The following is a 16,424-nucleotide window of genomic DNA, read 5'->3' on the forward strand; positions in this document are numbered from 1 at the left end:
AACTTTGAGATTGTATCTACTTCAACCTTCTAACCTTAAAAAGAGAGGATATTTGTTATAGTGTAAATTGATAGAATTTAGGGTAAACAAAAATTAGGTTTCGATGCAATGGCTTAAGACGCGGTGGAAAAATTCGGATTGAAGACAATGTTGAATATATTGAAGTTATCAAAGAGTTTGAAGATGACTGATCTATGAAGAATGATAAAATGGTATTTTTTGGGAAAGATGAAAACGATGGAATTTTTTTTTAGAAAACTCCAAGATTTCAAATAAAGGGCTCAATGATAACTTGTAAATGACAAATTGAATATATGATTGAGTTAGATAAGAAAAATGTATCATAGAGATTGAAGAGCTAGAAGATGACTGTTTTTAAGAAAACAAAACAAGGATTTTTTTTTTTTTATAGAATCAGAAGACCAGGGTATTTTCCATTAATCTATAATGAAGATTAAAGTCATGACAGGCATGTCATAAGTTTCAAAATATAGGGGTATCTATAATATTCACCTAAAAATGAGGGACATATGCAGGGGGGGAGCCAGGATTTTCTTGTAGTGGGGGGAAATTATGGTTAATTGTATAGTTGAAGAACTTGGAGATGAATAGGTTTAGGGAGAAATTTAGAGGTTTTTTATTAGAAGTTGAAGAAAAAGATATTTAGGTCATTTCTAATTAGTATATGAGAAGGTCAAGTCAAGAGGCAATGTCATCAACAAAAAGTTCAGGGGGGGGGGGGCAAAAAAATTGGAGGGAGGTGAGTGTGTGAGGGCAAATGGGGCATGTAATTAGCTGAAAATATAGGGGTGTCTCAAAGTTTTGTGAGGGCACTTTGCCCCACCAACTCCTTACTAGCTCTGCCCCTAGGCATATCTAAATCACCCAAATCCATTTCATATATGGAAGTGGTACTTGGTAGTGGACTAGCCACTAGTGGTAGAACTTTTGCTAGACTAATTTTTTATAAGAATGATAAAGAATTTCAAAAAGAGTCGTGCTAGACTAATGTTGAAATTGACATCATTTGGGACATTGATGTGCATAGAACCATAGATGCTTCTCACTCGCATCTCGATGAAAAATATATATAGTTCCATAAGTACATTATGTCAGCAATGTCCCAAATGATGTTAATTTCAATGTTACTCCAACATTTTCCTTTCAGAAACCCATATTCTTCAGCCTTCCTCATATTTAAAAATAGAGCCGTGATAACTTGACTATCCCACGTGGCATATTCAATTGATTCTCCTAATGTGATAGGTTTGGCAATAGTATATTTATACTCCTTGGGATATATTTTTTTTATGGGAAAGTGTAGTTGTGTATCTTGAAAAGTTACGTTTCTCAAATTTATCATGTCAGGGGAGTCAATTGAGTATGTCACGTGGGATGACTAGATTATCATGATTCATTAAATTCAAAGTTGTGATAATCTAACAATCCAACGTGACAAACTCAATCGACTACATGATGTGACAACTTTGAAAATAGTAGATCTACACTCTTGGGGTTACATGATTCTCTTGAGGTCCATTGTTTTATGGGGAAGTGCATCTTGTATCCCCAGGAGAGCTGATCTACTCTTTCTTAACTTGTCATGTACTCATGTGAGGGTAGATCACTGAGTTTGACACGTGGGGGTAGTCAAATTATCATGACTCTTAAATTAAAACACAAAATCCAACTTATTATGATGATAATAAGACATATTCCAATGACCGTTGATTACCTATTTGAAAGATCGAAGTCATGTGTGTATTAACGAGTCATCTAACCTTGATCCTTTTGTATTCTTGACTTTATGTTGTTTCGACCTACCACATCAATCCAGTTGTTAGTTCGCATCATGTCTATGAAGGGTATGTTCGTAATTATAATATAAAATCGGGGTTGTTCTGTAATGTAAATCTATCTATATTGGGAAACTTTCGCAGCCTTGCAAAATTAGTTACAGAATTCTCCGATTTCTTTGGTTTCTAGTTCTTTAACGATTTTCGGGAAAAAAGACGCTGCCATTATCATATAAATTTTTAAATCCCAAATATACGTCCTTTCGAGTCTTTCTTGTTGAGTTGAAACTGAGAGATCTTCAGAAAAGGCAAATTAAAAAAAGAAAAAAAGGGGAAACAGAGAAAATTTCGCTTCCTGGTACAAAAGGAGATTTCCAGGTGAGAAGAGAAAGCTTGATTACATGATCTATTAGAGCTCTACCACGAAAGACCCTCCTTTTTACGTAACTAGAGTTTCTAAATTTTCGCCTTTTTCTAGGGTTTCAATTCCTCTTTAGTAGAGATAGAGATGTCTCAGAATCGAGAAACAAATGAGGAATCCTTCGAAAGCTCGAAATTCTTTGAACCTCCAGTAGAAAAAGAAAAAACCTCTCATCTGATGAAAGGTATTCTTTCAGCTTTTCTTCTTGGTTCCATTATCATCTTCTTCATCTCTGTTTCTTCTAGCCAATCTCGATGGTTTAGATGTCCAGTTTGCGATGGTGTCATCAGAAATTCCGGTATAATTCGTCATAATTCCGATGAGTTGTACGATAAAACCAACATCTCTCACATTCTCTTCGGAATCGGAGGTTCTGTGAAGACGTGGAAGAATCGGAGGCACTACAGCGAGTTATGGTGGAAACCTCAAGTGACGCGTGGCTTCGTCTGGTTGGACGAGAAGCCAAAAGAGAACGATCCATGGCCAGAAAATTCGCCTCCGTACCGAGTATCGGAAGACTCGTCAAGGTTCAAGTACACACATAAATACGGATCGCCATCAGCGGTTCGAATCGCTCGAGTTGTGTTAGAGAGTTATCGACTCGGTTTGCAGAACGTGAGATGGTTCGTGATGGGAGACGATGATACCGTTTTTTTTACAGATAACTTAATTTCTGTGCTATCGAAGTACGATTACAATCAGATGTATTATATAGGGGGAAATTCAGAGAGTGTCGAACAGAACATGATTCATTCGTATGATATGGCATTTGGTGGTGCTGGATTCGCTATTAGTTATCCTCTTGTGGCTCAACTTGTTAAGGTATTGGACGGTTGCATTGATCGCTATACGTATTTCTACGGCTCAGATGAGAGGATCAAAGCTTGTGTGAACGAGATTGGCGTTACAATCACCAAAGAACTTGGCTTCCATCAGGTATGTGGTTTTCTTTCCTAAACCTTAAACACTTCGTCTGACGCATTCTTTTAAACGGACGGCTGAGATGATGGTAGGAAAAAAAAAATAGATTTTTTTTATTTTTTATGTTATTAGAATAACCTTCCATCTCGACCGCATTAAAGTTTGTAAATCCAAGTCTTCTGTAAGTCTACTCATGTAAATCCAAGTCTTCTGTAGAGTAGAGTACTCATGTCGTAGACCTTCCGTTGGTAATGCATCCCACCACGTGGACAAATGAATTGATTCCATCTCTATCACAAGTTGTAGCGTTGGAATTTCTCGTGTGGTGGACCAGGAAAATAGTGACGTGTGGAACGAAGATTACCCTTGACTTCAGTTTGGAAAGACGACTAAACAGGTGAAATAGTTGGCGTAAGACATGTGTTCTTATCTTATTCGTAGGACGTCCTTCTGACGAACAGCCGAGATGAGAGGATAGTCTCTAGAGATTCCTTTCTAGCAAACATTTACCAACAATTTGAGCTTATCAATATCAGCTGCTTTTATATGAGCCACGCGTCACTATGTTATGATTATTTGCAATCGTCTCCCCGGGCCCCGTTTTTTATGACCTTGGTGAGGTGCCCAATAACGGATGAGATAGTGCCGTGAGTTGAAGATACTCATAAAGAGACTCCCCCACGTGGCATACTCAAAATACTCTCTTCTACCGTGCAGCATGTGCTAGAATTGTAGATTTTGCCTCTAGATACACATTCTCACATCTCTATAAATATGTACAGTTATGCATCTCGAGGATTGGATTTTTTTTTTTTTTTTTTTTAATCAGATCTGAAACTAATCCGCAATTATTTCAAATCTAAAATTTCAATCCAAAAATCCAATTTTTAATATATATATATATTTGGATCTTATCGATTTGGATATCGGGTATATTTCAGATCATTGACACTACAATTTTTTTTTATTTTTGTGCCAAGAGTTAATTACTAGGACTCTTTGTAAAGTGAAATGCCTTACTACCTTAGTAAGACTAGGGGGGCCCTTTTCTATTTTTGGCAGGTTTCCCACGGAATCTGTTTCTCTTCTGACGTGTTCATATCTCATTCGTTCGTTTGACGCTTTGTGTCCAGCACGGCTGTATATTAGGATTGTCTAAGAATTGTTTAAATTGCCAGAAACACTGTGTCATCTTTAAAAAATCGCCACCTGTTTATGAGCACAAACTTTACCATTAGCGAGGTGGGCCAACAATGTCGTCATTTGATTAAACCATTGAAAATTTATGGCCGTCAACATTGCTTATAGCTAATGTGGACCCCCACTAATTGTACATGTGGCCTTTGGGACAGTAAAATTTTGAATTTCAAGTTGAATACTCTTGTAACATAGGTTGATATCAGAGGGGATGCGTACGGACTACTGGCGGCGCATCCGGTGGCGCCACTTGTCTCGCTTCACCATCTCGACGCTGTGAAGCCGTTATTTCCTAACGGTACCCAGTTGGAATCGTTGAAAATGCTGATGAGTGTGTACCAGACAGATCCGGGTCGAACCATTCAGCAAAGTTTCTGTTACGATCGTAAGCGTAATTGGTCCGTTTCGGTGTCGTGGGGTTACACAATCCAGATATACCCATCGTTACTAACAGCGAAGGAACTTGGTACCCCACTGCAGACCTTCAAGACATGGAGGAGTTGGAGTAACAAGCCCTTCACGTTTAATACGAGGCCCATGAGTGAGGAACCGTGCGAGAGACCGCTTGTTTATTTCTTGGACCGCGTTGATGACGTTAGAGAGGGTGAGACAATCACATCTTATAAGAGGTTTGGGCCCGAATCCGGAAACGACTGTAACCGTTCTGAGTACGTACCAGCTTTGGCGGTGCACACCATTAGTGTCTCTTCTTCGAAGATGGAGCCTGACGAGTGGCTGAAGGTTAGTCTCTCTTGCATCTATATATACATTTAAAAAATAAAAAATGTTCAACACAATGTTTGACTCTCTTTAATGCCTTAAACGCCACCCATACAAAAAAAAAAAAATATATATATATATATATATATATATATATAATATATATATGAGTCCCGTTGAGTGGCTAACTTTTTGGCAAAACATTTTTTAAAACATGAGTTAGAAGTTTTGGAGTGGCTGATTTTTTGTGAGGATGACCTCTACGGTGAAGAGATTATCATCACCAAACATCAGTAGAAGTTTTGGAATGGACTGATTTTTGGTGAGGATGATCTCTACGGTGAAGAGATCATCACCACCAAACATCAACTCATTCCAAAACTTCTAACCCCATCAAAAATGGTTTACAAAAAATGGACTGTCCACAATTTTTCAACTTGTAAACATGGGTTAGAAGTTTTAGAATGGGCTGATTTTTGGTGAAGATGATCTCCTCACCAAAAATCAGCCTATTCAAAAACCTCTAACCCATGTTTTGAAAAATGTTTTACCAAAATGTTTGTTGCTGAATGGGACCCGTTCAATGGCAAAACATTTTTCAAAACATGAGTTAGAAGTTTTGGAATGGGCTGATTTTTAGTGAGGATGATCTCTACGGTGAGGAGATCATCCTCATCAAAAATCAGCCCATTCCAAAACTTATAACCCATGTTTACAAGCTGAAAACTCGTGGACCGTCCATTTTTAGTAAACTGTTTTTTATGGGGTTAGAAGTTTTGGAATGGGTTGATTTTTGGTGATGATGATCTCCTCACCGTAGAGATCATCCTCACCAAAAATCACCCCATTCCAAAACCTCTAGCCCATGTTTTGAAAAATGTTTTGCCAAAAAGTTAGTCATTGAACGCCCCCCCTGTATATATATAGGGAAATATTCACCACCAAACATTTTGGCAAAACATTTTTCAAAACATAAGTTAGAAGTTTTGGAATGGGTTGATTTTTATTGAGGATGATCTCCTCACTGTAGAGATCATCCTCATCAAAAATCAACCCATTCCAAAACTTCTAACCCATGTTTTCCTCATCAAAAATCAGCCCATTCCAAAACTTCTAACCCATGTTTTGAAAAATGTTTTATCAAAATGTTTGGTGCTGAACATTTCCCATATATATATATATATATATATAGGGTCAGGTTCAAGGGACATATGAGAAAACATATGTAACATTAATAAATTTTCAAAATATAGGTTAGAAGTTTTTGATTAAGCTGATTTTTTGTGAGGATGATCTCTATGATGGTAAGATCAACCGAAAAAAAAATCAATCTAATATGAAACTTCTAACCCCATTAAAAGTAATTTAGAATGTGGATCGTCGATTTTTTATCAATAATTTGTAAATCACTTTTGATAAATGTAGAAGTTTCTAATTGAGCTGATTTTTTGTGAGGATGATCTTCTCATCATAGTGACCATCCTCGCAAAAAATCAGCTCAATCCAAGATCTCTAACCCATATTTTCAAAAACCATTGTTTTTCATATGTTTTTACATATGGCCCTTGAACCGTATATATATATATATAAGTTTTGGAATGAGATAATTTTTTGCAAGGATGATCCCCTCACCATAGAGATCATCCTCACAAAAAGTCAACCTATTCCAAATCCTTTTAACCATATAAGACAAAAACGTTGTAGCTTTATGTGTCTACGGAACCCGACCCTATACATATAGGGTCAAGATCAAGGGACATATGAAAAAACATATGTAAAAACAATGTAACATTAATAAATTTTCAAAATATGGGTTAGAAGTTTTGGATTGAACTGATTTTTTGTGAGGATGATCTCTATGATGGGAAGATCATCTGGAAAAAAAAAATCAGTCCAATCTGAAACTTTTAACCCCATTAAAAGTGATTTAGAATGTGGACCGTCGATTTTTTGTTAATTTTTATAAATAATTTGTAAATCACTTTTGATATATTTAGAAGTTTCAGATTGAGCTGCTTTTTTATGAGAATGATCTTCTCATCATAGTGACCATCCTTACAAAAAATCAGCTCAATTCAAAACCTCTAACCCATATTTTGAAAAACTATTGTTTTTACATATATCCCTTGAACGGCCCCCATATATATAAGGGGGCATTTAACACCAAACATTTTGCCAAACCATTTTTGTCCTACATGGGGCTAGAAGTCTTGGAATGGGCTGATTTTTGGTGAGGATGATCTCTACGTGAATCATTTTTGTCCTACATGGGTTAGAAGTCTTGGAATGGGCTGATTTTTGGTGAGGATGATCTCTACACGTAGAGATCATCCTCACCAAAAATCAGCCCATTCCAAGACTTCTAGCCCCATGTTTACAACTTGAAAAATCGTGGACCGTCTATTTTTTGTAAATCATTTTTTATGAGGTTAGAAGTTTTGGAATGGGCTGATTTTTAGTGATGATGATCTCCTCACTGTAGAGATCATCCTCACCAAAAATTAGCCAATTCCAAAATGGGTAAAACATTTTTCAAAACATGGGTTAGAGGTTTTGGAATGGGCTGATTTTTGGTGAGGATGATCTCTACGGTGAGGAGATCATCATCACCAAAAATCAGTCCATTCCAAAACTTCTAACCCCATCAAAAATGATTTACAAAAAATGGACGGTCCACGATTTTTCAACTTGTAAAGTGGGGCTAGAAGTTTTGGAATGGGCTGATTTTTGGTGAGGATGATCTCCTCACCGTAGAGATCATCCTCACCAAAAATCAGCCCATTCCAAAACCTCTAACCCATGTTTTGAAAAATGTTTTGCCAAAATGTTTGTTGCTGAACGAGACCCTGTATATATATACAGGGTCTTGTTCAGCAACAAACATTTTTCAAAACATGGGTTAGAGGTTTTAGAATGGGCTGATTTTTGGTGAGGATGATCTCTACGGTGAGGAGATCATCCTCACCAAAAATCAGCCCATTCCAAAACTTCTAACCCCACTTTACAAGTTGAAAAATCGTGGACCGTCCATTTTTTGTAAACCATTATTGATGGGGTTAGAAGTTTTGGAATGGGCTGATTTTTGGTGCTGATGATCTCCTCACCGTAGAGATCATCCTCACCAAATATCAGCCCATTCCAAGACCTCTAACCCATGTTTTGAAAAAGTGTTTGCCAAAATGTTGGCCATTGAACGGGACCCATACATATACATATATATATATACCGTAGAGATCATCCTCACCAAATATCAGCCCATTCCAAGACCTCTAACCCATGTAGGACAAAAATGGTTCACGTAGAGATCATCCTCACCAAAAATCAGCCCATCAAAAATAGTTTACAAAAAATGGACGGTCCACGATTTTTCAACTTGTAAACATGGGTTAGAAGTTTTGGAATGGGCTGATTTTTGGTGATGATGATCTCCTCACTGTAGAGATCATCATCACCAAAAATAAGCCCATTCCAAAACTTCTAACTCATGTTTTGAAAAATGTTTTGCTAAAAAGTTAGCCATTGAACGCTACCCATATATATATATATATAACAAAATATCATGCTCACAAAAAATCAGTCAATTCTAAAACTTCTAACCCCATGAAAAGTGCTTACAAACTAACGATAAAAAAATTGACGATTCATGATTCTTCAAGCATAATGGGTCCGTAAAAAAATTTTCATAAATATTTCTATTTTTTTGGTCTCGATCTCAATCGTTTGCTTGGATTGTGGTTAGAGAAGTCCATATTTTTTATAAACACCAAGTTTGACCCAAGCACACACGCACCATGTTTGACACCATTAATTACTACTCTTGAGGGTAGAAGCATTTTTGCTAAGTTTGTTGTTTTTTTATATATTGTAATTAAGGTGTGTTTTTAGTTTTTCAAAGAAAATACGCTGGAGTGACTGTTTCATACTGTGTGGAGGTGTGCAAGGAACCGTTGATGTTTTCCTTGAGATACGAGTAAAAAATATGGATGATTCTGTGCACCCCTCCACCACAACGCAGTGTGAAACACTGTATATAATACGGTCACTCTAAAACTAGTCTTTTCAAAAAGCAAAATGCAGTTTTCCATCTCTCCATCGAACAAGCAATTAGTAATTTTCATAGATGCTTTTCATTGAGATACCGGTTAAAAGCATCTATGTATCTGTGCGCACCTCCCCATCGGCAATGTGTGAAACAATTTCAATTTTAATGTTACTCAGCATGACTCCTTTTCTTGAGGAAAATGAATACATCGTAAATTGGGGATGCCCCCATACTCCCCCTCTACTCTTCCAACGTGGCGTGCAACAGAATCATAGATTTTTTTCCTAAAGATACACAACTGCACATGTTTATGGGGATGTGCAGTTGTGTATCCCATGGAAAGAAAATCAATGGTTTTGTCACATGCCACGTTGGGAGAGTAGAGGGGGAGTATGTCGGAGGGGAGAGTCAGAAAATTGAGATTTTTTTATTTTCTTTTCAGAAATTGGTGGTAAATTCTATTTTTTCTCAATTGCACTTTTCTAAGTAGTTTTTCAGATTGTTGCTAAACAATAGTTTGAACCTTCGAACATGTTTCCAAATGCTACCTTAAAATATTTTAGACTTCAACCCCATTTCTCTGTTTTTCTGGTTGTAGTTTATAATTCATCTTTGGTCTGATAATTCAGGATGGGTAAATTTAACAGGCACCACGTAGACAATGCTGCGAGATTGTTAACCGTAAGGAGGGAAAGAGAATGGATAGTGTTCTACAGGTCAGAATCAGAAGGTGCAATCCTTGGGAAACTATTACTCCACCCTAGAGTTAGACTGATCTTCTCCACCAAATAATCATCTACCCTCAATGTAAATACTGTGCTACAAATTAATTTAGTAAAAAAAAATCGAAAAAATAAAAGAGTCAGCAATCAGAATTGTGTCCCGTTCCTATAAGAAACATACAGTTTCCATATGACAAGCCCTATGTGTTTGAGACTCCAACTAAAACGTACCACGTACGTTTCTATCTTATATGAACGGGACACCTTACCTGATCCTGATTCAAAAAGAAAGTAGCCTTTACTCAGCTTCACATTTGTTCTCATATTACTATGTTCGAGATTTACAATTGATAAAGACTAATTATGCCCTATGAAGTTGAATATTACAAGTTAAAAATATAGAGTCACTGACTGACGTGGCATTTACTTTTATGATTTGAAGGTCAAGTGTTTGAAACCCCACTAAGCTATGAATTTCTTGGGACCACCCTCCACGGTCCTCTTGACCCTTGACTCAACCTGTTACACACATGACTTTCCGAGGGGTGGTGCATATGACCATGGGATCAATCCCACCCTAAGGGACAGGATACTCACCATGTCAAATAAAATCATAAAAGCAACCAGAGAACATTACACTTTTCACATTTATGTTATTAGGCAGTGTGTCTATGTCCACAACAATAACAAATTGATTCTTTGAGTAAAAAGATTATTGTTTGGGTTTCTCTTTAAACCTTTCTCAAACCTAAATCAAGGGATGTACATTCAGGTAAATTTGAACTGGATCGAATTGAATTTTTGGCTTTGGTCTAGGTATGGCTAAAACAAGACCAACTCTAAAATCTCGGGTTCGATCCGAGTTCAAGTTCCAAAGGTCTAAATCAAACCCAGATCAAATCGAAATTTTCGGGTATTTTTATGGTTCGGGTAGAACTTTGATTTATATACTTTTATACAAATTAGTTTTAGGGGTGTCGAACCTTAGATTTGGTAGATCCCCTAAGTCACTAACTTGCCAAGTGTTAATTTGTGCTAAAACTACTAAAAATAAAGATATTATAATAGATCAGGTTTTGGTTCGATTTTCGGTCCTTATTTCATGTTCGGTCTGGTTTTGGAGGGGTAAAGCAAGACTCGGACCGATTTTTTTCAGTTTTGGTTTCCGTTCGATTTTAACCCGAGTGGATTTGGTCCTGTTTTTCTATCTGGGTAAAATGTACATCCCTACCTAAATCCTAGTTTAGTTTTGGTTTGGTTTGGTTTGGTTTTGCTCTCTATTATTCTCTTCCGCGGAAAGGAGTTGCCATCTTTTCTTTTAGATTGAGTATCCCAAATTTGGCTTCCGCTTAAGGTGCAACCATGGATTTCACCTAAGAATGACCAGCTGCACGACTCTGGTGAGCTATTAACCTAATTTCGAGTATTATAGAGACAAATGCAGGATAGGGAACCAGAGTAACATTTCAAAAATAGCTCTAGTTCAAGAGTGTCTTCAAAACATCATATTTCATCGGTAGTTAAGGCAGGGCGCACACCTCACTAGAAACTAAAATAAAATAGATGTATTTTACTTTATAAGAAATCAATTTCAGATTTATATTTTAGGGCTCTCAACCAAGCTTTCGCCCATTGATAGCCCTACTCGTGATTCAAATGAACCTTTAGTCCCTGTTTTATTTTATTATTTGAATAGATTGGTTCCGAAACTTAAAATTGTATATCCAATCAAATAATGTTGTTATTGGTTCTCATCAATCCATTGGCAGCCTACTCTTAATAGCCCACCAATTCTACTTGTATTTCTTCCTGAATTTGTTACAAGATCAACTGTATTCAATCTTGAATTAGTTTATGTTAAACCTCAAATCTATAAATAATAATTAAAAAATTAATTCCTCTATTAGATCTGAATGGCTTAATATCTCTGCTAATGTAGTGATCCAAACATCTTTATAGCAGGATTTAGAGAATAATCAACTCTGAATCCCAAAATTTTCTAACGAATTACAGATATTCTAAGATGTTTATTTGTTGAGTTCAGTCCCACACATTGGACACAAATTGCCTTATTTCTCTCTTTATAAGTTTCTAGGCCTTTTCACTCATTACCAATGGGTTGAATGGAGTAAAATATACACCCAACAATGTTAGTGGCATTTGATAGTTACTCGTCCCTACACCCTCTAAAGATTAAGAGAGAGGTAGGGCCATCGGTTCAAAAATCAAGATCATATGAAATGTTGACCCATTGTTTGTGGACCCGGCCGGATTCCCTTCATGTCCAATAGAGGAAGCAATCTTGTTTTTAATAATGCTACAGAGACCATGTGACGAACATGGTTGGTTTTATATGCCTTTCCTCTTCTGCAACAACATTTTAATATTAATCATCTCCTATTTAATTTCTTCTAGACTTAAAGGTTGAGACGTCAATGGATTGGATTGGATCAGATAAAAAAATCTGATCCGATCAAATACAAGAACATAGTGTCTTAATCTAAGCTTATCTTGAGCAGGATAGCTAGACGAAGTTCAGCCTAGCCCAACTGAAACTCATTAATAGCAGTACAAACATGGAAAACGGTTGATTTTTAAAGGTGTTTTGGAGTTATAAATAAGAATTAGTAATTGAGAAATATTCGTAGACATGCGCAACGTATGGAAAAATTCCAGCTCCAATACACTATCATTTTAATTCCCAAAACATGTTTTCCAGGGAGATGGTCACTTTTATTATCAGTGAGATCGCAGGTAATGTTAAAGTCAAATACCCTTGATATTTTTAACATTGAGAAACGTGTTCTGAAAATTAAAATGAACAGTGTATCAAAACTGGAATTTTTCCATATTCCAGCACAAAAGGGTAAGTTACTCTTTGTTATTTGTTGATGGGGCCTTAGGTTCACTAGTAAAATAAGAACTAGTTCATTTTTTATTTTTTTTCTCTTTTACAGATTCACGAGGATATCCAATTGTTTTTTAGATCAACAAGTCTGTTTTCAAGGAGTTTAGTAATTCAGTGTTGACGGGATTTGAATCCAGATCCCTAATATCATCACCTAAAAGACTCTACCAATTAAGCTAAATGGCACATGCAAGATATCATATGTTTGATGATCCAAACCCACAATGACGTTTCTAATAGGATGACCATATCTTTGAAAACCAATCCATTTCCCCCACATTATACATGGGGATGCAGCTTTCTTGTATTTGTTACAAGCTATGTGTCACCTTGAGATACTCATAAAATTTAGATCATGACCTATTAGCCGAAGATAATTGTAACCTTATATCTTGTTTTAGTAAGACATGATTAACAATATAATCACTCATCAAGATTATGGGTCAATAGAATCTAACCTCATTCCTGAACATCAATTGGGTGTCACTGCCAACGATCGACTCTAATAATCAATTCAACTCAAAATCAGAAGGGTAACTAGAAAAGTTCAAAAGAATTGTGCACTTTCTCCCATAAGGTCGTTATCTCTGCATTTCCTCTCAGCCAATTAGAGATGACGGTTGTACTTATTTGTGTGGTTCACTATTGCACGTTTGTGATGTAACACATGTCATCTCAAGATATGAGGTAGGAGGTCAAAATCTGATGCCCTTCTTTGGAGTCTGAGTGTGCTAACAATTGAGTATGATGTTTAGTCTCAACCCTTCCCAAGTCGAAGCTCAAGTTAGAAATACAATTAGATGGGCACGCCGAATTATTAACGAAGTCTAAGACTGATGAAACTACTGGCCACTCTTGTCATTTATAAACTTTTGCAAGCAATTGCACACCAGTTTCATAATCTGGGAAATCACTACCATGATAGGAATTTAGAATTTTGAGATAATGATCAATAAGGGTATTTTGATTGCACATGGAAAATAGGGTGGAAAATCAATTTCCATGGAAAATGACATTTTTCAAGTGTTTGATTGCACATGGAAATGGAAATTCATTTTCCACCCTAATCAAAAAGTCCACCAAAACATGGATTTCACTTTCCCACCCATATGGGTGAGAAAGTGAAATCCACCCATATTTTTCATCCCCAATTCTTCTCCACTCATATCTTCTTCTTCCCTACCACCACCATCACCACCATTACACTAACCTCATCGTCATCGTCATCGTCATCACCATCGTCGCCGTCACCGTCACCGGCGCCGTTGTCGTTGCCGTCTCTATCATCATCATCTCCGGCCACCTTCTCTCTCTCTTCTTCTCCATCCCTCATCCCCTCCACCACCACGTTTTCCCCGCATCTTTTTCCTCACTTACCTCCGCCGCCGCCACCATCACCATCACCTTCTTCCTTCTTCTTCCTTACTTACCTCCACCGCCACCATCGCCGCCGTCGCCGTCACCACCACCATCTCCGTCGTTGTCGCCACCGCCACATCCTCCCCCCTCCCTTTTCCTCCTTATCTTCTCTTCTTTTTTCTCATATTTTTTTCATGATTTTATCCAAGTAAAATCAAACAATGGAATTTGATTTTTCAACCTTACCTATTTTCCACTACTATTTTTTCATGGATTTCAAATTCCATGGAAAGTCACTTTCCATGCAATCAAACATACCCTTAATGGAATTATGGCCCTAAAAACCAATGACATGGAAAATAATGGAGTTTTGAGTGATTTGTAGGTGTAACCATTGTCGCCCAGAGAACTCAAATCGAGGTGAGAATTAGTTGATCGAAACATCAAAACCAAACCCAAGGCACTACAATAATTTCTTTTACTATACATGCATATCTCTAATTAATGTCGGATATTTGCTTGACCCCCAAAAATTTCTTAATATTTGCAATGCTGTAAATTTTGAGATGGTAAAAAGTAAATTGATAATATTTTTCAAGTTTGAAACGGAAAATTTCAAGTTTAAGTATAAAAAAAAAAAAAAAAATCGTAAAATTAGTAATAAAGAAATAAAATAATTTCAAGTTGTTTTGGTTCAACTTGGGTGGACGCTTTGCGTCCAACAACCGCTAAAACAGTCAACCGATAAGACAAAGCAAAGGTACACGACAAAAAACAAGAGCAATAATGGATGATTAATGTTAATCAATTGGGGTTAACAGAGGCAATAGGACGGAGACATTTTTAGGGTGGTGTTACCATCCTCCCTAGGAAGGTGTAGGCAGTCTTCCCCTGCTTTAGATCCTACCTAACAAACCTTTGAGGCCCATCATCGGTGATAAAAGGGGGATGGAGAGGACAATTTGGGAATATATTCGCTAGAGAGTAGAGAAAGCGATTATTTTAAATATTTTATAGACCTAGGAATTCGATTTCGTGTCGGGACTCGCGACAGTGACGTTTTCCCACTTCCCCACCTCACGCGCATGTTACCCTACTCCTACCTCACTATCTCCAATCATGCTTTTTTCAAACCCACCCAGTATCTCGACTTGTATTTGCATATTAGCCCCTTTCAAAATCGATTTGAGCCTTAAGTCTCGTCTTTTAAGATTCAACTAGCAAAATCATCTATATCAATTTTAAAAAAAGACTAATGATTTTTTAACTCAACCGGTCAATCGGACTCAAAACTCACCCTCGTGTCATGTGCAAAAAATCATTGATTCTTTTGCTTCAAATACACAATTGTATCTTTGGGATACACAACTAAAGATGTTAGGTTGATCAAGTCGATTGTGTATCCCAAAGGATAGAATCTACGATTCTTTGTCCATGTCACATCAGTGAATTTTTGAATTTTCCTGTCAAGTTGAATTCAAAAATCAATATTATTTTAAAAAAATTAGTTGTATTGAATCCTCCACCTTCTACTTATTACAACTTAATTAAAATATAGGATAATGTAAAAGTAACATTGTGGATAGATATCATGAGGGACATTTCTAACGTAGAAGTGTGTAGGAATCATACATACTTTTCATTGAGATCTAACTTATATTTCTATGAAAAGCATCTATGGTTCCTACACACTTTCTATTAAGCTAGATTACTTTATTTTTTTGGATTTAGGATTTTATATGAGCTAAATCATAATTATAAACAATAGTCGACATTGATTGAACGAGTGTTATAACATTTTATAATGTTGAGATTGTAATTTGAGCCAAACTCTAGTTATGTTTGAAGAATGTGTTGTACTATTTAATTAGGTTATGATAGATAATTTAAGAAATTGGAGAATAATAAGTAAAACCTAGTAGTTCTCTAAAACTATTTGTTAATATATATACTATTATCTAAAAAAGAATTCCAAATCCGAGGCGGTTGTAATATTTTTTTCCCATTTCTTTGATGTACTTATACTTGCTTACTTTGCAAAAAAAATTTAAATTAAATAAATAAATAAATCGTATTAAGGGTCGTTGGGCCTACATGGATTACCACTTTGGCAATCCAACATAATCTTCTAAATTTCAAAGAAAAACTTAAATATATAAGGAAAAAATTTCAAAAATTAAAAATAAAAATTGAACTTATCATTCAAGGTATTGAAAATGGAATGCTACTAAACTCCCAAAACTCTCAAAACCTAAAATTAAAATTTAATAATGAAAATTAATATGTATTTTTAAATTCTTTTGTCAAAGATCTTATAATTTCATCATCTAACGCTTGT

General features: G+C 36.3%; 1 protein-coding gene across 2 annotated transcripts; it reads left to right on the forward strand.

The window, feature by feature from the left end:
- The first annotated feature begins 1,945 nt into the window (after positions 1–1,945).
- LOC147395209 (uncharacterized) lies at positions 1,946–10,260 on the forward strand. Of its 2 annotated transcripts, none has more exons than XM_086450583.1 (3): positions 1,946–3,153; positions 4,531–5,076; positions 9,727–10,260. In XM_086450583.1, the coding sequence occupies exons 1-3, from the start codon at positions 2,305–2,307 to the stop codon at positions 9,733–9,735; spliced, it is 1,404 nt and encodes a 467-aa protein (XP_086306709.1). In that variant the 5' UTR covers positions 1,946–2,304; the 3' UTR covers positions 9,736–10,260. The 2 variants fall into 2 exon arrangements, with proteins under 2 accessions (XP_086306709.1, XP_086306708.1); XM_086450582.1 differs by having other exon boundaries at positions 1,949–3,153; positions 9,745–10,260.
- Positions 10,261–16,424: the final 6,164 nt, after the last annotated feature.

Source organism: Akebia trifoliata, chromosome 8 (genome assembly GCF_017979445.1).
Source record: "Akebia trifoliata isolate Shusen 1 chromosome 8, ASM1797944v1, whole genome shotgun sequence".
NCBI classification, from domain to species: Eukaryota; Viridiplantae; Streptophyta; class Magnoliopsida; order Ranunculales; family Lardizabalaceae; genus Akebia; species Akebia trifoliata.